The sequence below is a fragment of the Octodon degus genome, unplaced genomic scaffold, assembly GCF_000260255.1.
Source record: "Octodon degus isolate 3935 unplaced genomic scaffold, OctDeg1.0 scaffold00023, whole genome shotgun sequence".
Lineage (NCBI taxonomy): Eukaryota > Metazoa > Chordata > Mammalia > Rodentia > Octodontidae > Octodon > Octodon degus.
The window spans coordinates 1,264,429-1,287,398 of record NW_004524599.1 but is presented as its reverse complement, the minus strand read 5'-3'; the positions used below and the strand labels follow the sequence as shown (position 1 = coordinate 1,287,398).

Sequence of the window (22,970 nt, the reverse complement as noted above, 5' to 3'; positions counted from 1 at the left end):
TTTTTTTTTTTTTTGCTTTTTAATTTCTTACAACTTTTTTTGGTGGTATTTTTTTAAATCACTTGTGTACTTTCATATCTGGTGACCTAAATAACTAATTTGAAGATAGCACTATGCAATACAGCAACCTTTGCTGAATTCCTATTACTTCGTTTAGTGAAATTGTGTATCATTTCTAAGACTGCTTTTTTTACTACTATTTTGTGTTCCTTAAAAAATAAAAAATAAACCCCCCAAATGGAAAGTTAATGGGAAAAGGAGTGATGAGGTTGAAATTGCTCAAAGCATGTCATGTGCGTATACAAATCTGCCCAAAATCAAACTCGTTAGATTAAATAAAATAATAAAACTATTGTGCTTCCTGGATTTCAGAGCTAAGCAAATCTTTTATCCAAAAAGAATACTTCTCTGTTTTCACTAGACAAAAATCTATTTTAATTGCACAAAGTTATACATACAAAATACATAAAAAGTACTAAAAAAAAAAAATACTAACATCATCAACACCCAAAGCAGAGCTAAGGGAACATTTTTTCTCAAGTTCTTTGAGATCTTGGATATTTGAGAAAAATAAGGAACCTTGGAGGTGCAAGAACAATTCTCCCCACAACTAATACTTCTTAACACTTCTTCCCAGAAAGAGAAGCAGAGGAGAAATTGGAGAGTATATGATTTTTGGGTTATAAGTAACATTTATTTTAATTAATTAATTTATTTAGTTATTTATTGGCAGAACCAGGGATTGAACTCAGGTCCTTGCGCTTGCCAGGGAAGCACTATTCCACTGAGCCATCTCCCTGGCCCCTTGGGTTATAAGTATCAATCAATAAAAAGAAATAAATGCACCTATTATTTCGTGTAGGGACTTCTCCTCCACCCTCCCCATGTTCTGTAGAATACAGAAGATGAGGCTTAGAGAATCCAGGGAGCCCTTTTTAAATACCACTACAATGGTGGCCAGATTCCCTATTGCTGATGTCATCTGTAGTAGTCACCACATGATTTCAAAAGCAAGAAAATTCCCTTTCATCTGCTTCTGTCTAGTCCCAAACAGTTCTATGCTTCTACAATTGGACTTTCCATTTAACAATTGCATTATTTGCTTTGAGAAGTAGATTAAGAAAGAGACCGTAATTTGCCATTTGGGATTAGATAGGTGCCTTCCCCTTTGTATTCTCTTTTTCATAATGATGTTTCCGTGTTTTGGCAAAGTAGCCGAATGGAAACACTTCCTTTTCCACCATGCGTGGAGCTGACAACTGCTTCGGCACTGGGTGTTTTTCATTTAGTGCAAACTGTTACGTATTACACCCACGCAACCTTCTCATTGTTTTTGTTTCCCTTGATTTATACCTGATCTAGCACCAAGGTGCATAGTAGATGCTCAAGAGATACCTTTTGGTTATGAAATTAAATAGCAAGTTTCTATTTTACTTCAATATTTCTGATAAAATTTTTATTCTGGGGACGATTTGACAATCAATGTGAAAAAGAAGACAAAAACCACGCCTCATCTCACCACCCGCCAGTAACTTTCACCAATGTAGTGGCGTGTTTATTTCATATGAACATTTTTTCAAAATCTTACAGAGCATGCTTTCTGTGGTCCTGTCTTCTCCTCCCTAAGATAGAGGCACAGTGTTATCTGTGCTGGGGACAGGTCCCTCAGGGCAAGCGCTGGCGGGAGTCCAGATGGTGCCTGAAGACACTTGTGGGAAGGATGGAGCCCCGCGAGCGGCCCGGGGAAGCTCCGCCTTTCTCTGCGTCACTGCAGCAATTGCAGACTGGGCTCCACAGAGCAGCCGGTCCGATCTCTTAGCTCCTAGCTCTTAGCTCTGAGTTGTTTCTGACAAAACAGGGTTTTGCCCTCAGAACAAGTTCTAGCTCACATAGCTGTCCTGGTTCCTTTGTTCCTTTGTCCACGTCAATTCCAGCGTGCTTCTTTGTGTCCTTTCCTATTGCCACCGGGAAGAGAGTAGTTTCCTGAACTTACTTTGCAAAATAGGCCAAAGTCCATGGGAACCAAGAAGCCACGTTGAGGAAACCTTCTGTACACACAAAATGGTTTCTTTTCAGCTGTGACAGCGTCAGCAGGGCAGCTGGGGTGTAGCCACTTAGAAATCCCTATAAGATCCTTCAAGCACCCCCAGGCTAATATGACAAAAATAACAGCAAGTGTGGGAATTAAGATCTTATGGAGCAAAGGTAAGGACATCTTTAGAGATCTGTGGTATTTTTAACAATCCAAGTACAGGCAGAGCACTGGCCAGTCTCTTAGTGACTCCCTACAACACAGTCCCACTTTTCCTTCCACCAAAAAACTACATACCTGTGTGTGTGCATAACACCTTCCCTGCTCAGCCTGCAGCACGCCCCCTACACACACACACACACACACACACACATACACACACACTTTTTTAAAAGGAGGGCTTGTGTATTAACCCGATGGCCTAGCACCTAAAATTGGAAGGCCACAGCCCCCATACCTTCCTCATTTCTCCATCGACTGCTTATAAATCCACATTTGTTAGGTGTGACATTTAAGGGTTGACGCTCAGTTCAGATCTTAACTCCGCTGTCTTCTTCACACAACCATCTGCTGTGCAGTTCTTAATAATAAGCACCTGCCACGTGCTGGACTCCAGAGGGAAGGGGTGGAAATTTCAAGCAGAAGATGGGGACTTTGAAGTCAGTGCTTAGGAGGTTGACAGAGGGGGCAGGCAGGGACAAAACCATGCAGAGGGGAAGGTACTGCTGGCAGCTGTGGGAAAACCTCTGTCTTCAGAGTCCAGACTGAAGACCTGCCCTTGCCTTACTGTTACTGACATGAAGTGTGGTCTGGATCACTTGAGATTGGTGTCTGGGAGAGGCCCTTACAATCCCTTCTGTCCCTTCTTTTAGGCTGGTCCTGTCCCCATCGATCACTTTTGTGGACACACCAGTAAAGTCAGTTCCAGGGCTTCATTTTCTGTCAAATGTCCAACCCAGAGTGAATAAAATTCCAAATGGAGTAAACATAAGTCATCTATTCCGCACAAAGCCCCTGTGCTGGTCTTGGCCGAGCAGGTAAAAGAACAGAATGTGATACCTCGACTCTTCAGGAACTTCAAATGCCATCAAGCATGCAGTGAAGACAGTGTTTATACCGAGTCAAGGCACCGTGCTGATTAGTGTGAGGTCAGGAGAGACCAGTAGCTTCAGATACGCATTTCTAATTCTAATCCTACATTAACCACCAGCCTTAGGAAACACGCTAACCTCCCCAGGTCCTAGTTTCTTTTTCAAAGAGGCAAGAGAGCTGTGTAGGGCACGCTTTATGTTGTAAATATATTTCTTGTCCTGAGGTTCTTTCAGACGAGGCAGGGGTGCTTGGGAGATTACCCAGTGTGAGCAGAGAATATGTACAGAGGCATCAGGGAACTGCAGAAGGTGAGGACACGATTGGGCCAGGCTCTGAGGCCAGGCAGAACTCTGGACTTTATCCAGAGCCTTTATAAGAAATTCAAACTCTTGATGTAGTTATGAGAAAACAACTGTCCAAGCATCACCGCGGGTGGGGAAGGCGCAAGGCCTTCTTTCCTCAGCCTGTGGCGTCTGCACCCAGACATGATTAGCACATTTTTAGCCGCGGATCTTGGTTTGCTTTTTTCGTTCTGGTTTCATCCCCCTTTTACCCTTCTTTTGTAACCTCTCATTACCATGGCCACCGCCTGTACTCAGCACAGAGGCAAAGTGCTCTGGTGGCTTTTGTAAATGCTCTGGGTAACGATAGTTCCCAGGACTGGCTTAGCTCATGCGCACTTGTCATCTCCCATTAGCCAAGCGGGTCTAGCTACAAATGCAGCCTTGCTGATATTTTTCCAAAACAACACTGGCTTCGCACGGTTGCGCCCAGTTCTTGTGACCCGCAGAGTTCTCTTTCATTTTTGCCAAGCTCCCCTGTTTGCTCTGCTTCAGTTTTCTCCCTTGAATAAAAGGGAGCTAGAAAAGAACCAAGGGTTAGAAAGTAGTCCCTCAACCTCGCCAGCTGACTGATTTTGTAACCTTGAGCAAGGAACTTGGCTTTCAGTAGACCTTTATCCCTTTGCTTATTAAAAACAACAATAATAAACAAAATATAAGAAGTAAAGCCAGGCTCTCATGATGAGCTGTAGGGGACTCAGGTCAACAATTTCTGACATTGCCAGTCAAGCGGACGACCCAATACTATTATGGACTACTGGACTCTTTTAGAATATTTTGCCGAGTTTACACACCTATAATATTCAAATAACAGAACTTAACAAAAAAAGGGGATACAGATGAATGCCCATTTTGTATCTGTGTATTCAAAATGGTTAGGATAGATATGTAGTTACATTCTCTTAATGAATAGAGGGATTTGTTCTGATGGTGTTTGTAAATAGGATATCATGTCTGCACCTTGTACAGCACTTAACCACTAGTATGAATGTATGCAATGTGTTAATTATTGAAACTGTCCTACCAATTTGGTTTGAAACTCTCTCATTGCTATCTGTTTCTCAAAATTATGAAAAGAAACAATGATAATAATAATGATAGCAAGGATTGAATGAAATGATCTCCTTTATGTGGTCTAAGTATGTGGTTCCAAAGTGGATGCTTCTGAGCTGCTTTCTTAATTCACCTTCTGATGAAAATGAAATAGAGATGAGAAAGAGCATACAAGACATCATTTAACCCAGTAGCTTTCCATGCGTGATGTCTGGATTCAAAATGTCAGCTTCACTTGAGAATATCTCAAGCCTCCAGATCCTTGGGCCCACCCAGCTCTGCTGACTCACACACCAGGGGGTGGGACCAAGCAGTCTGCCTTAGCACAACATCCGGTCTGTTCTGCAGCATGCTCCAGATAGAGAGCCACTGGTTTAAGTCCTTCTCAAGATTGATAATAAGTATGGCGACTAAGAAGTCTATTGTAATCAGGTTCTATGGATTTGGTGCTTATTATGTTTGTGTCTACAAAATCAGGTGTCTCCATCTTACTTTAAGCAAAATCATGAAATTGTTGAAGTTTGTCTTAGCACCCCGTCAACCTCTTTCTTTTTTCTGTGGGGGAGGTCCATTGTTTGGTCTCACTTTCACCCATCTGATCCATCTTCTTCAATGACCAAAACACAAATGGACTTCTCCCCTAGATAGGATAGCGGCCCTTACAGAATTGATCTGAAGATTGGTGTCTCTAATTGTGAAATATAAGGCATGGAGGCTAGTGGGGCAATTTATTGGGATGGCATGAGCACTGGCCTGCACCCGACCTGCAGATGACGGCAAGTAAACAGATGTCAATACCCCATCCTGAATGTCCTGAATGTCTGCGGGGTGGGAAGGGTCCCTTCGCTTGCTGGTTCTCAGGAAGGGGGCTGATGCACTTTCAGACGGATTTGGAAATGTCTTGTGCACAGCCACCTCGGCTGGATACATTTCCATCTTCCAGGTCTCACCCATGTCCTTTCCCCCAGCTGGGCCTGGTTATGTTGCCATCCCTGAGGGACCCTGAAGCCTGTGGTTTTCCCAACAAAACCCTACAAAGCTTTTTTGAGTATTCAGAGAGCAATTGGCCCTCCCCTGAGCACTGAGAGGATTAGATGATCATGTGTCATGTGTAGCTGGTATCTGCTTGCTTGTCCCCAAGGCTGGCTTTAAACTGCTTATTGAAATTGACTCTTCTGCTGTTTGCTGTAGGACCACAGAACAATGGATGCTCCACCAACTTGTCTGAGAACTTCAGTTGCTAGAGTACTAACTGATAGAGTAAAGACAACATGCACCTAACCTTAACTTTGACCATGCAATTCCTCTCCTCTGGGTACACAAGTGCCCACAAGCAGATAGATGCACTAGGCCCAACTGGGCAAAAGGCATGGATGAGACCTGGAAGATGGAAATGTATCCAGCCAAGGTGGCTGTGCGCAAGGCATTTCCAGGTCCTTCTGAAAGTGCATCAGCCCCCTTCCTGAGAACCAGCAAGCGAAGGGACCCTTCCCACCCCACAGACATTCAGGACATTCAGGATAAGGGTGTGGACATCTGTTTACTTGCTGCCCCCTAAAGGTCACTGGGGCTCTCAGGGCCCTGCACATGCATGAGAGACAAACTCAGCAAAAACTCTAGACTATTTGTCATCCTGAAAAGCCCTATGTTTGGCTTTTTCTTTCACAGGGTTTTGAACAGCCTGAGTGAGCCAGGTTCTCCCTGTGCAGTTACCAGACTCAGCAGGTTCAATAGCATTGCTGCTAAATAGAATCCTGTCTGGTGGAGGTGATTCATAGAACTTTCCAGAAAGGAGAAGCAAGCACATCTGAACATCTCAAAGCTGGGGTGAAAATCCCTGGGTGTGTGGCCTGATGAGAGCCAAAATGAAGGTGGTGTAGAGTTTGCTAATTATGTCTGGAGTTCCACGAGCTGAAAGGTCAAGGGCAAGACAAATCCTCAGGAAGCTTTTGTCTACAAAAGTACAATAAAAGGGGCCTAATGTAGATACCTCGGGATGCAACCATTGCCTATACCTACCTCAACCTCTATTGTTCAGTGAAAGGCCATTTGGAGCAAAAGACTAATTAGTGAAGTTGTCCATCTCCACTAATCAGACCCGCCAGAAAATTTCTCTATTAGCAACAAGCTACATGTGGTTACTAGGGAAGGTTTACAAAAAAAAAAAAAAAAGACTAATTCCAGTGTTCATTTTGGGATAGATACAGCATATTGTGAATGCCCATTCTGAGGTACTATTTTGACCAGAAGAGTCAGACCACCCCAAATCACTGTTCCCAAGGCAACTATAATTCAGTGGACTCTGCAAAGGCTTGTTATAGACGAGGACAGTCCCTTGATGTTATCATGGCTGGGGGGAAATGCAGTTGTTTTATTTATATCCAGACTGTGGAAAGTTGTATTTTGTAATCTTCTCTTTGGAAATGTAGTCATTAGAGATCAAGAGAAATCCTTCTGAATCACTGAAAACACATGTTCTGATTCCCAGGAAGACATTCAGGCTCAGAGCTTCACACCCATAAGGAGGTAATGATCTCCCAAATAGTGAAATTTGAAAACTCTCTCTTTATCCCTAAGGAATATCCAAAATTTGAAGATTTTTGACAATATAGTCCCAGAAATCAGGACAATTAGAACAAAGAGAATGGACAGATGTCTCTGAGGAAAAAAAATACAGTCATTTAAACATTCATAAAACAATCTATTATGTTGAGAATGATTGAATCTGTAATTTTAAGTGTAAATAGTCTACAAGTCTTGGTTTGATTCCAAGGATTTTCTTCTTAATGGAAACAAAGGCCCTTAGATATGAAGTAACAAGGGCAATTAGAAACAAAACTAAGGTGTTCATTTCAGTAAATATTTTGGAAAATTTGTTAGATGCCAATACATGATAAGAAAGTAGAATGATAAAAGCTAGTCATTTCCCATTCAGTTAATGCATTTATCGTTCTGGCCCAGAAATGTGCCTAATACTGACACTAGGATGAATTTGCTGTTTTCGTTGGTATTCTAGTTATCTATTTGTGAAATGTATTAAGTTGTTTCTTACCTGTTATAGAAGTTGTATCCAAGATGGTAATGATAGAAACTGCCCCTAAATAGATGTGAAGCAAGTTAAAGATGAAATCAATAAGTGGGAAAGGATATAAGCTCATGACAAAATAAAGCTGAATTACTGCTTTCAAGGAGATTTCTTTCAGGATAAGAATTTTTCTCTTTACACAAATAACCAAACAATAGGGGAAAGTTTTATAAATTCCCTCATCATAAACAACAAGGCACAACCTAAAGCAGTACGAGTAACTGATGGATGAGCAGTTTTGGCTCTTGTGATCCCATCTTCCCCATCCCACAAATGCTTGCCCTAGGAGTGTTTTTCAGCTATAAAAAGGGATAAATTGGAGGCTTTTATAGTAAATAGATGCAACTAGAAAACATACTCTTAAGTGAAATAAATCAGACCCACATGTGCAAACATCATACTGTTTCCTAGTGTAAGAAGCTGAAAGAGTAAATAAAATCTGAAAGATGCAATAGAGACTGTGAAAAGGGAATGAACCTCTTCAAAAGGAAGAAATTACTGAGATTAGGAGAAGGACAGGACAGAGAGCTAGGGAAAGACATATATCTATGTATGTAAGCAGAATGGTTTGGACAACTGTACTGTGCACTTCTGCTGGTCTAGGGAAAGGAGTAGTTAATGCTTCATTTCTTTGTCTTTTTTTCATTGTTTTCCTTTTTCTCATCTTAATTTCTTATAATCTTTTTATTTTCTTTTTTCTTTCTTTTTCCAATTTTGCATGCATATATCTGGTAATCTGAACAACTAATTTGAAGACAACACTATGCAGTACAATAAATACTGTCAAATTTGTATTATTTTATTTAGTGAAGTCTGTAGCATTTCTAATTTGTTCTTTTTTATTACTATCTGTACTCTCTTTGAAAATAAAAAATAATTTTAAAAGACTGTTTAGGTGAAAAAGAAGAAATGAAGTGAGGAAAAGAGAATGTGAATTAGATCTCCCCACCACCACCCCTACCCCCCCAAAAAAAAAACCCTCCATAGTCTGCTTCTCTCTGTGAATGGGGAAGCTTCATGTCCAGGTTCTGCACTTGGGAAAGGATGGAAACCCTGATGGACTGCTTTCCTCCATCTAAAAGGCATATGCTTCACTGACCTTCTCAGACCCAAAAGCTACAACTCTAGTTGCATAGGTCCTGCTTTACCTTGGTTTAACCATCCAGTAGAAAAGTATGAAGACGAAATATAGGAAGTAAAACCATGCTGTTATGTTGAGCTGTGGGGGACTCAGGTCAACAATTTCTGACATTGCCAGTTAAACAGAAGACCCAATGCTATTATGGTCTACTGGACTCTTTTAGAATATTTTGCTGAGTTTACACACCTATAATATTCAAATAATGGAACTTAACAAAAAAAAAAAAAGGGTATACAGATGAATGTCCATTTTGTATCTGTGTATTCAAAGTGGCTAGGATAGATATATAGTTACATTCTCTTAATGAATAGAATGATTTGTTCTAATGATGTTTGTAAATAGGATCTCAAGTCCACATCTTGTACAGCAATTAACCACTAAGAAGAATGTATGCAGTGTGTTAGTTTTTGAAACTGTCCTAGCGATTTGATTTGAAACTGTCTTATTGCTATTTGTTTATCAATAAAATTATGAAAAAAAAAGAAAAGCATATGCTACAGGGAGTGGCCTGAGTCCTGGTTTGCATCCTTTAACACATTCCAAAACCATCAATATGAAACAGAGATTTTACCTCATTGTCTCTGATGAGCTCGTCCTTTCCCCATTCCTATTTCATGTTCCCTAAAAGAGGAGAGTATGTAAAGTATTTTGTCTTCTAACGGTTTTTCAGAAAGAAAAGACACTAATCTCCAATATGATAGCAAGAAACTCAAAGAATCGCCCTTGTTTTATTAGAAAATAATAAATTATCTGGACCAGGCAGGTCAAGCATGAGCAAGATGAAAAGAATCAGTGTGGGGGCTACAATAGTGTGTTCAAAAGAGAACACAGCATGAAAAGTAAAAAGACAGAGGTTTACTATTTGTGTTAGTCAGCTTTCCATTACTACAACAAAATGCCTGAGATAAACAGCTTAAGAGAAAAAAAGGTTATTCTGGTTGCTTGTTTTAATGGATTGGAGTATAGTAAGGCAGTATATCTTGGAGAGAAAGAATATATGACATTAACTATTAATTACTCTTCGCTGGCTTATTTTTCTATATCTTGCTAAATTATCTTCAAGTTCCCACAGAAAATCGAAATTTCTTCCCAAAATATTCAAGCCGTCAGATAATAGTTTTCTTTTCCTTTGATTCATTCATTAATTATTATATCTGTTACTATTATATGACAGCATCTGTCCTGGACTGTTCCTGCAGTTCTGGCCATCCCCAGGCTCTTCAGTCTGTATAATCCACCCAGAGAGTTTCCTTTGGCCCTCTCTTGTCTCCCTGATTCGTGTACTACAAATCTTCTTTCTATGAGTTATGCTCTGTTTGTGGTAGAATTAATTTTTAGCTTTGAAAGGAAGAAATATAAATAATTTTTGGGAACTTGAATATCAGAAAATATTTTTATGCTGTCCTAAACCTTGATGGATACTTTGGCTAGGTATAGAATTCCCAAGTTAAAAAGTATTTGTTGTAGAGTTTACAAAATATCCTTACTCAATTGTGCATGGAGAAGAAAGATGTTCACCTCATGGCCAAGAATAAAGGGAGGTGGGAGAGAGAGCAGAAGTAACAAAGGTGCTGCTGTCACCTTTGAGGGTGCTGCCCGCAGATGGGGGCCTCACCCTAGGGGTCATCTCCTAAACACTCTACCATCAGCCAACAGCACAGAACTGAGGTCTATGCCTCCAATACAGGTCCTTTTGAGAGAGACAGTCCAGATCCAACAATAGCATCTTTGAGTAGAATAAACCTAAGTGACCAAACATCTTTCATAATGGCTTAATAAGAGTATACATTACACTCTTAGAACTTGATGGGAGTGTAAAAGTAATTTTATAGCCTAGACTCGAGGTGATAAAACAATAAGAATGAAAATAAAAGAAGTCAAAGCCTAACGAATGAAGCAACATTACTGCAGATATATACTCCTTATTGTATGAGACCAGTTAAAAATTTTTTACTAAGGATACAAAATGATTCACATGATCAGTGAACACAAATGACAGATAATAAATTAGAGACAGAGTCTAAAAGCTAGGAAGGCATTCAAACATGTCACAACATGAGAATAGCAATTGGAGACTCTATGAACAAAGACTCTCATAAATGGAGCAAAAGACATATTGAAAAATATAACAAAGTTCCCCAAAAAATGAAAAAAAGCCTAAATCTTTCCAAGAAATATAATATAGAATGCTCAAAACCCAAGCATTTCTTAGTTAAGATACTAAACCTCAAGGATAAAGAAATAACTCTCAGAGATTGTACCAGAATAAGTCACTTTCCTCCAGGGAAGGAAATCCGCCGAGGCGGCTCCGGCTTCCCCATCTAGACTATGCTTTCAATAAGGAGAAGGAAAAGGGCCCAAGACTACAAACCTGCCAAGGTGTTGTTGAATCCGAAGACAGCAAGAAACTGGCTTTAACCCCAAAGAGTAAAGCAGTCCTGAGTTCTTGGGGAAGGAAATACTTGTTACAAGGGGTCCAGCCAGCTACAGAACATAACGGAATACCTCAGAAGTGGAGAGGCTGTGGTGAGAACTAATGCCACACAACTATGGAAATTGCTGTTACAGATAGAATTTTAAAAAGCCATAAATTGAGCTGAAGAAAAATAATAACAAAAGCATATGGAAGGGAAGAGACCAGAAGTGGAAAATGTGCACGAATAATTACATTCTCATCTTTTCTCAGCAAGAGGCCAACCAATTCCATTTAAAGTTATAACACGTTCTTTGAAATGCAAACACATCATTAATCTAATTTCTTGCTATTTTGTAATTGTTAAACCTTAGATTGATCATTTAGGACGTACTATTACAGAGCAGAAATTTTTCTTTGAAATTTAACAGTTCTTTTTCGTTTTAATTGCTACTATTTAATTATTAAAATGTATGCTAATTAAAAATAGCACTAGATATGATCCCATTTTGTAAGTGTCTGTGTATATTTCTTTTTCTTTATTTCCTTTTTGTAGTTTTTGATGTTCTTGTTGTTGTTGTTGGTGGTGGTGGTGGTAGTTAAGATGGGGATCAAACTCAGGCTCTACATTTTTAAATTATTCTATATCCATATGTTTTATCTATGGAAACACTGAATTTTCTTTAAAACTAGAGATAATGTTTGAAAATAGCTAATCCTGCATGATATGAATTTTTCACAATATTTTTTCTTGATACACTTAATTAGTTCAATGCGAGAAGATGGTAAGAAAGAGACAGTTTGTGTCGGATGCCATTCCCACCCACACACATCCTGTTGTGGGGAAGTTTCTGTCAAGGTGGACTCCTGCTCTACCAGGACCCCAAGTGACACTGAAACCATGTTTTCCAGGTTCACTTTAATAAGTATTCAGAAGCCCACTGATTCCTGGCGAGCGTATCATCATGGGTATGAGTTACGGGATACTTAGCTTACACTAGAAGGTGTGGAACAGATTTGGGGCACACTCAGAGGGCGCAAGAAAGAATATGCTTTGCATTTTGAGGCTCAATCTTTTAAATAGCTTTGTTGAGATGAAATTCTCACATCCTGATATCCATCCTGCTAAAGGGCACAATTCTGTGATTTTCAGTATCATCCCCAAGTTGTCAAATCATCACCATTCATTCCAGAACATTCTTGTCTGTCCCAAAAGAATCTCATTCCCATCCACAGTTCCCTCCCTGTCTCTTTTGTGCCAGCCCCTGGCAACCACTAATCTTTGTCTCTATAGATTTGCTTATTCTGGACATTTCCTATCAGTGGGGTCATTCAAATGTGCTCTTTTGTGACTGTTTTCCATCACTCAGCATAATGTCTTCAAAGTTCATCTGTGTTGTAGCGTGTGATAGTACTTTTATTTCTTTGTAAGGCTGAACAATACGTCATTGCGTGGACACGTCACATTTTGTTACTCCATTGCCTATTTGTAGGTAGTAGACTGCTTCTACATTTTGGCTAATATAAGTAGTGCTGCTCTGAATATTCCCTTACAGGTTTTGGCGTGAACACACATTTACATCTTGCTTGGGTATACTGGTAGGGGTGGAATTTCTGGGTCGTATTGTAATGATTGGCTGAGGAACCCAAGCATTGAAACTACTATCTGCTTCTTTATTTACAGGCAGAAATGGTACATGGAGCTTTCCAAGCTCAGCGCGCTTTCCTCCTCATGGCCTCTCAGTACCAGCAACCCCAAGAGGTAAGAGTGGATCATGACAGGGGTGGGCAGAGCAAGATAGGGAGCAGGGAACTAGCAGCTCCACTTCCTGTGAGCAACGTCCACGAATGAGATGCATAGCACATGGAGGTCCTGTTTGTTTGTTTGTTTTGTGTTTTTAGGGAAGGGTTACAGGGTGTTCAGGGTCTCACTACTCGATCAGACTTGTAGTGATTCTCCTGTTCACAGCCTCCCAAGTGCTGGGATTATGGGTGCGTGCCACCAAACCCTGTTTCAGTTGCCGTTCATGCCCCGAGGGTAAGGCCAACATGGCAGGCCCTGGGAGATTAAACTCCCAGCACCTGCCCCTGCTTGTAGGCGCTGTACTCTGCTGAGCTATTTGGCCTGCCCCAGGAAGTTGTTTTCTTTTGGGGGGAGCGGTGGGTGCTGGTACCAGGAATTGAACTCAGGACCCTGTGATTTCCAGGTAGGTGTTTATTCTTCTGAGCTGTCTCCCTGATCCTGAGATTGTGTTTAATCTGGATCATGGTATAAAACATTTTTCTATCTTTATAATCTTAGTCATCAAGTTTTTAAAACATATAGATGACAACTGCAAGAAAAAAAGCAATACTACTAATATATTGTCATGAGAACCGAATTGATGCTATAATGGTGCACTTCACTGGTTTGAAAGGTCAGCTCATGTGTGTCACCCATATCCTCTTGTTTTTTCTTATCTCACAGCTGTTTCATAATCAAAGAAACGTTTACTACTAATTTTGAATTCTGATCTTACACTGCTTTGTTAGGAAACAGCATTCAAGTTTGTGATCCTCTGTAATTTTCTTGTATGGCTTTGATTCCGGCCAGCTTGATGCTGCAAGTAGCATGGATGGGCAGAGTTGGAGCTTCTCTTATGCTTCCGGGTCATCCGGGGAGTTCTGGGCACAGTGCAGTGTCTGACTCACTGCCCCTGGGAGACAGCCCCCAAGTTGGCTTTTTAATGAGCTCCTCAATGGATCCCAAGCTGCTGATCCTCATTTTCATTCAGAGATTCTCTCCACTTTGAATGTTTTGAGAATGAAAATCAGCAGCGTGGGCATCACTTAGGAGCTTATTAAAAAAGCAAAATTACTGAAGTTGAGGAGAATCTTGATGAATTTGTAAGTTCTTAGGCATATTCCAGCTCTTTCTCTGCCACCAAGAATGTGGATTAACTTTTTTATTATTATTAAAGGTATTTAAGAATGTTATAAGAGGAGTTGATGCTAACTGCAAAGATATTATCAATACAATAATTTTAGTAACCTTTAACCTATCATGACATTGTCATATAAAGCCCAGAGTAAATCTTAATGTACAAAAAAATGAAAATAATAAAGAGCAGATGTCAGAAGCAAAACATGTGCTGTGGGAGTCCTACCCACCTCCAGCCACAGTATTTATCAATTTCCCACCTTCTAAAGACTGGACTCCCTACCACAAACCCCAACTGCTGACACTGCCTTGTGCTAATAACTGCTCTCGCTTTACCAAGCGCCCACAATAACAACATGGTGACCAGGCTGGTTGTGTAGTGAATGAAGTGATTCCCTGAAAAGAATTGATCTACCAATCCGCCTCGTCATATAAGAAAAATACATTAAAAGTGCTAATTTGTTTCTGAAATTTGGTAGCAATTATATAAATCAAAAAGATTAATTGATGACTTGGGATGCAGTGAGAGGTAGAGAAACAGAGGGAAAGAAAGCAGAGAGGAAAAAGAGGAAGGAGAAGGAAGGGGGAGGAGTGGCTGAGGGAAGGAGAGAAAGAAGTTGAATATTTATTATGGTGCAATAGCTTAAATGTAATACAATTCAAATAGTTTTGAATTCTGAAGAAACTCCTGAAAGTGAAATAGTTGAACTGGAAATTCTGGTCTCCAACATTTTGACCTTCAATGGATGATACTTGGCTCCATTAAGGGGCAGCTCCTGACACCCAAGACCCTCCCTGGAGCTGTCCTGCAGTTTCCCAGTTGAATCGTGTGGGGTTTCTTTTCTTAAGGGCTAGTGCTTGGGTCCCACCCCCCACGGGGCTCTAACTTCGCTGGGCGTGGCTTGGCTCAGAGCTCTACAGGCTCCAAAGGTGAGTCTAACCTGTTGCCAGGGTTGCCCACCCCCACTCCAGCTGAGGTGGATGTATCTGTCACGTGACGGTGTTGCCACGAGGAGACAGCAGTGCCTCTGGAGGGACGCACAGGTCCCGCGCCACCCCGCAGGTGCACCTTCCTCCTTCGTGTCTCACGCCCTGCTTTGCAAAAGAGAAAAGGAACACGGAGTGCTTCCGAGGTTCAGGCTGCCTCCCCGTTCTGATGGAAGTGGCAGGAGAAGGACTGTTTTCAGCCTGGTGAGGACAGTGGATGGCCAGGCCTTGTTCTTTTGGGGTGCATCTGAAAGACACATCCTAAGAATACCATCAGAAAGCAGATGGTCTCCTCCCAAGGGAGCCATGTCGTATCTGTCCTTGTCTTTGTTTCTTCATTTGTCAAAGAGGAAGAGAATTACCTAAACTTTAACTCCTACTCGTGTCCAGCTGCAGTTTTTGAGCATTAGGATGCATGAGAATCCCCTGCAAGACTTAAATCACAGAACCCTGGGCCACACTTACAGAGTTTGAGATTGAGCAGGTTCTTGGTCGATCCCCAAGAACCTGCAGCTCTAAGCAGTCCCTGAGAGGCAGAGCAACTGCTGGTCCGGGGACCACTCATGGAGAACCTGCAGTGTGTGGGCTGCTGTCCCTGTTACACTGTGAGCTCAGGGGCTTCAGAATTTCACTTCCAGCTGCCTGGGGAGCACTGCGCCTCAAACTTCGCTCTCTGTGTGAATCACATGGAGGTATGGGTAAAACACAGAATCTGGTTCAGTGGCTCTAACCACCTTCTGGGTGATGCGGAGTCTACTGGTCTGTCACTTGCTCTGAGCAGCAAGATTGAAGTCCTTCTGCCCAAAATCCCCGCAAGCACATGATCCCTCAGTAGCCAAACATGCAACACGTGTTCTTTTCTTCTAACGTTTCTAGGTCAAAATAGCCTGTGTTATGTTGTAGTAACAAACATCTCCATTGAGTTAGAACAACAGATGTTTACCTCCTGCTCACATTGTGTGTCCATTATAGGTTGGCTTAATTTCTCATGGAGGAGTTATTAAAGAATTGCTCAAATAATTACTTACTTAGAGTTGTAAGGGGCTCTTGGAGAAAAGGTGTAGAATGATTTTCTTTTCAATTTGTTTTGTGCTGGAGATCAAACCCGGGGCCTTGCACATGCTAGGCAAGTGCTCAACCCCTGAGCCACATCCCCAGCAAAAAGAAATTAATTTTAGTGAGAGTTAGACTGGGCTAGGGACAGCATTTGGGGCTAAAAGGCCCTTCAGGGGATGCCTTGGATCCTGCTGTTGAAGATAATCAGTTATACAAGCAAAGCTGAGCCAGTACTTGTCCTCAGCTGTGGCCCTCTCAATCCTGTAAGACCCTGAACATTGAACTTTGCTCTACCTTTGCTCAGATCTGCCCAGAGCAATGGAGGTGATAAATGCATATTTTTTCAGTCACTAAATTTATGGTAATTTGTTATACGAGGACAGAAAGCCAATATAGATTGCCTTGACTCCATTCATACTGGACCCTAAAGTAACTTTTTAATAAAGCTGTGGGCCACAGGTGCTCCAATTCCTCACCTATCTACCCCTTCATCTGTCCTAAGAGAAGCAAGCTAAGGGGATTAGCTCCACCCCTGACTGGCAATGCATCCAATTTCAGATTTCTTTTCTCATTTTGGCACCGAACAACAGATCTTTCACATTCTCTAATAAAATGCTTTCAAATTGTTCAACCATGCCCACAGGGAGAAAAAATGTATTTTATTCCATCATCCAGTTTCATAGAATAAGTTGTTCTTATTGTATGCACAGCGTTCTGGTATTCTTCTTCTAGCTCATCCTATTGCTCTGTTCTGGATGTTTTCCATTTTACTTTGTTTTTCAGTTTTGGTTTTGGTTTTGGCTTTGGTTCTTTAAGACTGGGTGAGACCCCCATGAATCAATTTCATGACATGCTAACAGATCAGCCTTTGCAGTTCGCTAGCATCTCTCTCATTGATGTGTTACAATATTCATGACATAAGATATATTACAAAACATCTGCAGAACATCCCATGCTTTTCTTTTCTCCCTCGTAATTTATAAAATTAACCTTGGGTGAAAAGAATGGCCCAGTCCGTACAGGACTGCTGTCTAGGAATTTTAGTGACAATTTGTGAAGCACGTCTTCTTCTAGTTGATGGAAGGATTCTTGCTTGGAAAATTTCCCAGAAGCCTCCACACTGGCACACTGAACTATTCATTTGCTTTTATAACAGAAGGTTCTGGAGGAGTGTGTTACTTCTGGCCCATAAACAGGGAAAATGATAAGCAGCACTACCTATGCTCTGGGCCAGGATCGAGGCAGGGGCCCATTCCTTATTCATCCCCTGCAGTACCCTGCTTCAAGCTACAGTAATGAAATACTTGAGTGTGGGTACTTTTTAAAGAAAAAAATTTATTTAGCTCCCAGTTTTGGAGGAGGTACAGGTGCTGGTTCTGGCAAGGGACCCCAACCTATGTTAGATTATGGCAGATGGCATCAGAACAAGATCTTGTGTGTGTATGTCGAAGAGATCACAAGTGACTTAGGAAGCCAGAGTCAGGAAGGGTTTGATTTGTTTTTTGATAGCAATCTTCTTGCAAGAATTCACTATGAAGACAATGCAAGAAAAAAAAAAAGCATAAGTGAAGGGCTGGGGAGATAGTTCAGTGGCATAAGCACTTGCCTGGCAAGCACAATGTCCCAAGTCCAATCACTGATACCAAAATTAACTAAATAAATAAATAGTTCATAAGAAAAAAAAAAAAGAATTCACTATGGTTCCACAAAAACCACCTTTCCACAAAAACCCTGTTAGGGCAGCACTCCCAGTGACCCAATTACTTTCCAGCAGTCCTCATCCCTTGAAAGTCCTACACCCTCTCGTACTGTCATGTGGAGGACATGTGAATCCTTCAAACAGTCTCAAACAACATACATTCCACAAGACATGCAAACACCACCCAGACTATACCACACAGGTTATGCCATACAGACTGTTCCACACAGGCTACACCACACAGGATACGCCACATAGGCTCCGTCACACAGGCTCACACCACACAGACTATGCCACACAGGCCACGCCACACAGACTACTGCACACAGACTACTCCAGACAGACTACACCACACAGACTACACCACACAGGCTCACACCACATAGGCTCACACCACATAGGCTCACACCACATAGGCTCATACTACATGGGCTCACACCACACAGGCTCACACCACATAGGCTCACACCACACAGGCTCACACCGCACAGGCTGCACCACACAGGCTACACCACACAGACTATGCCACACAGACTCGCACCATACAGGCTCACACCACACAGGATCACACTGCACAGGCTCAGACTACACAGTCATTTATGGGAATTTTATGTCCAAATGAAGCTTGACCTGTGACATCTAACATCCCAGGGAAAAATGAGAAAGGTGATCTTTCATGATCCCTACCGTGGGTGACCAAACCCTTAAAAACTGCAGCCTCAAGTGGACAGGGGCTTCCCATACCCTGGGTGCCACCCCCAAGGGAGATGGTAACCACAGAGGCTTCTGACAGCTCTCCTAGCCAGGTTGACCAGCCCAGCCTTGGTTAGTCTGTGGGGGCAGATGAGAGACTGGATGGCGAGGACCCCAGCTGCTGTGTCCTACGTACAGCAGGCTTCCTCCTTCCCTCTCACCCATTCCCTATTTTCTCCAGCATTAAGGCCTGTCAATTAAGTGGTGTGGTGTGGTGTGGTGTGGTGTGTGTGTGTGTGTGTGTGTGTGTGACTGTGTGTGGTGTGTATAGAGTTAATGAACATGGACACACAGAGGCGATTTGTGGTCAATGACTACCTGTATTAGCCAGCTTCATGTCACTATAATCAATTACCTCTCATGGGCTACTTACGAAACAAGGAGATTTCTTTTGTGTCTGCTCCTGATTCTGGAGGCTCTGCTCTGAGTGGTCTGGAAGAGCTACCCTGTGCTCTGGGGAGCACACTGCGTGGCAGTGACTAGGAACATTGGAGCAGATCACTCTCATAATAAGATGGAAAACACAGAGGGAAGGGATGGGCAAGGTGCCACAGTCCCTCAAGGACACACCCCTAATGACTGGAGGACCCCCCACAAGACCCCACGTCCTGAAGGTTCCACCACTTCCCAGCACTGCCTTTGCATGTGGACCTCTTGGGGAGTACTATCCATGTGCATAGCACAGCAGTGCTCTGTAGATTTTAGTCTGCAAAAATCTAGGAAGCCCAAGTTTTGTATTTCTCCAGAAGTGACAGAAGGGGTGTGTGTGTGTGTGTGTGTGTGTGTGTGTGTGTGTGTGTGTTGTGCATTTCTTCCACCCTCCTTCTCCTTGTTTATTTGGACTATACCTCCTTTGGTGCTGAGGGTTGAACCAGGGCCTGGAATATGCTAGGCAAATGCTCTACTATTAACCTACACCCCACCTCTGGACCTGGCACTTCAAAAGGCTCCGGTGCCTTTCAAGGCAGGAATTCAAAACTGATTCACTTTCCTTCCACTGTGTATACAGTGTGAAAAGTGAGAGGGGGCAGGGGTCTAAGACTCTCCTGGTGCTTCCCCAATCTCTGAGTGATCTGCACACCTCAGCACACCCTGTGTCCAACACTCAGACCATCAGAACCTGCTGGAGCAGCGATCAAATTCACTGATAAATTGTTAACTTTAAACTAACAAAGAAAGCTTAGTGGCAGTAACCTTAGGACTTCAGGTCATTATTTAGGTGTACGAGAGATCCAAATTACCAGGGGCCATAAATACTTTTTGCATTTTAATAAATTGAATAAATAATAAATATTTCAGCCTACTTAGATTTGAATTCCAGGTCTACTGCACATTAGCATCTCTAATCTCAATGCAAAAGTAACAAATTCATCTGTGTTTCCTAGCTTTGACAATTTTCTTTTGGAGGGTGGCTATTGGAGAGTTACCCTGGCAGAACATTTCCACCGAGCCATTCTAACCAAATCAAGTTGTTAAGTGGCCCTCTTGGGGTAAAGCAATTAAGGTTTCTAAACCCATGTTTTCTTATCTTTACAGATAGTAGTTCCTACATCACAGTGTTATTGCAAGAATTAAGTGAGAAAAGGCATGCAAGGGTCAGGTATTAAGAGAAGAGGTCAGTTTTGCCTAGTGTAGCCGAACTGTTTCAGCAAAAAATCCCCAAATCTTGCTTTCTCACTGATGGTCTTCTGTGTCATTTGGGGGAGAAATCTATCTTGGGGTTCCTACTGCCTCTAGGTCCTCAGCCATTAAGGAACATTTAAAACTTAATCTTTTCTCTCTCTCCTTTTTCATTTTTTATAATTTTTGACCAATTTTGCATGCTTATCCCTGGTATTCTGAGCAACTAATTGGAAGACAACAATATGCAACACAACAACCATTGTTGAATTCCTGTAATCATGGTTAGTGAAATTCTATATTGCTTCTAACATTTTTAAAATATTTTTTAATTTTCTTTGACTTAAAAAAAAAAAGGACACAAGATCACTTCAAAGATATAGACAAGATTAGAAACAGCATGTCACTTCCACCTTCATTCAATCTCATGGTTATTCTTAACTGCAAGGGAGGCTGGGAAAATTAATCCACTTGCATTCCTGGAAGATCTCACAAATTGGGTGAGCGTCTAACCAGTATACTGAGTGAGTCACTTGGTTTGACTGCAGTGAACTCTCTAGGTTGGAAGTGTACTGCCTTTCTAAAAATTTATGTGGGTTTTTCCGTTGAACACCCCCTTTCTCTAACCATTCGGATAAAGACAAGAAAAGACTCGGTTCTGACAAAGACATGTTCTTGTTGCATCTGGATAGAAAAAGAGAGATACAGATATATTTTTACAAGGAACTCAAGGTTTCCTTTAATTAAAGTAAATTCATCCTTTTGGCCTATGTAATGTTTTACCATAAGTGTCGAGCTATTGTCCAGTATTTTAAGGTACGAAGTCCTCATGTGACTTTCATCTCAGGACATGCTGGGGTAAATTACTCAGTGCTAATGGAAGCTGTGGAAAGGGCAAAGCAAACGAATGAATGAAGCCAAACTCCCAAGTGTTTCTTAAGTTCATGCCCAGAAAATGTCACAGCATGACTCCGTCAGGGTGACTGAGTCTCCTTGGAAGATGTAGCCACAATTAGCGCTGCTGAGTTCTGTTGTCGGGGGCCCTGTGACAGAAAACATGATGCAGTCAAGGAATTTGGACCCTCACGGAAAATGAACCGCCTGCCTTGGAATATTGCTAGCGAGTTGGAATCCTTTGCCTTAGCACGGAGGCACAATTATCTGTCGAGTAACTACTGTTAGTTATAGGTGTGGAGCAAGTGTTTTAATGGATTTTTAAATATCAAGTGAAAATTTTAAATCCATTATGATGAACTTTTAAGTATATAATTTGTACCTTTAGCTTGAAAACAACAACATAAGAAAACTACCAGAGAAATATAAAGGTATTTTCTTCTTTGTATCATGCTGTTATGCTTTTATTTATTAATGGTACTTCCCAGTGGTCTGTGTGGACAGCTTGGGGCAGGAGTAGCACCTTTGGATCTAACCAGTGGCTTGCTTTATGTTCTTTTCCAAATTAACTTGATAACTTCATTTCACAAATATGCATAAGTTTCTGCTCTTACTGATGTTGCTGAATGAGTTGGTTCTCTTCATTACCAACTCAAAGGCACCCAAAGGCAATACATACTTTTAATTTCTAGAGAAGCGTGTAGACATAAGCTCAGTAAAATACCTGCCAAATATAATCTATACAAAGCAAGCAAGCACTGTTGCTTGCTGTACAGGGAGGATTGCTTTTCCATAACCAGCAGCTGTCTGCATAGCTGTTCATGTCTTAGATGGAGATGTGAGACAGAAAGAAGCATTTGCTCTTTATATGAGATTTTCCACACATGGCAAGAAAATTGCCTCAGTAATTACACCCTGGCTAGCACGCAAAGCCTGCTGCCCTTGCTGGCTGTAGACGCTGCTTAGCATAGACCAAAGCCCCAGAGCAGGATGGAGAAGCCTAGCTTTTGTGCTATCTTCCGGGTCTGCTGGAGTTGACAGCCTGAAGCTACCCAGTCAGAACTGAATCCCAACAGGAAAGCTAATCATTCGTTTATCAGGATCCTGAAAGAAGGGTAATCAGAAAGGAGGGTAATTCTGTCATTCTTCCACCCAGACTGTTTGCTTTAGCGACATAAAGCTGCACTGAGCCTGTGATCTGGGCCTATGGGTTGGTAGCTTTATAGGTATTTATAAACTCAGGACTGTGGAGGCAGAAAGGATTTGCTGAGATCCTGTCCCACTGGACCGTCACTCATGGTGACCTTTTTTTTTTTTTTTTTTTAATCTGATAAAGGACATTAGCTCATCTTTCTTTGTGTAAGACATGAATCAGATAACAAATGGCTGCCCAGAGGAAGTGAGGGGTTATCACGCCCTGGGGATTTGGGTGATTATCAGAGGGGCAAAGGTTAATAAAGAGAGATAATATCCATTGTTTTATCAACTATTTCATACTAAGTTTGTTAGAATTCCAGAATGCCTTGATGACAAATGCTACAGGAAGGATAAAGCTATGGATTTGTTTAACTAGGAATTTTTCATTGTCTGTTTACTTACTGATGTTGGGATCGCTGTGTACTTTTAATAAAGTAATTAACAACTATTTCTCACTCTCCACTGTGAAGCTAAACGGTTGCTTGCTAGCTACCATAAATCTGATCTCAAAATTGGACGGCTTACAAGATTTTGCCCTTGCAACCTGAATCAAAAAACCAGTTTAAAAAGAAGCCGGTGAGTCATTCAGTGCGTCCCTCAGAAGGCTCCGGAGCAGGCGCTTTCTGGCCTTTTCTTAAGACTCGTCACTTGTTAATCAGTCCAGCAGCCTTCACCAGAGCCTCCTTT

The 22,970-nt window shown here is 41.6% G+C and overlaps 1 protein-coding gene across 1 annotated transcript in view; it reads left to right on the top strand.

Annotated features, from left to right (window-relative positions):
• The window catches only part of Cap2 (cyclase associated actin cytoskeleton regulatory protein 2), a 193,562-nt gene that overhangs the window by 80,250 nt on the left and 90,342 nt on the right, over positions 1-22,970 (top strand). Inside the window, exon 3 of the mRNA XM_023712056.1 lies at positions 12,842-12,919. Within this exon, the coding sequence (XP_023567824.1) occupies positions 12,842-12,919 (78 nt within the window). The remainder of the gene's footprint in view (positions 1-12,841; positions 12,920-22,970) is intronic.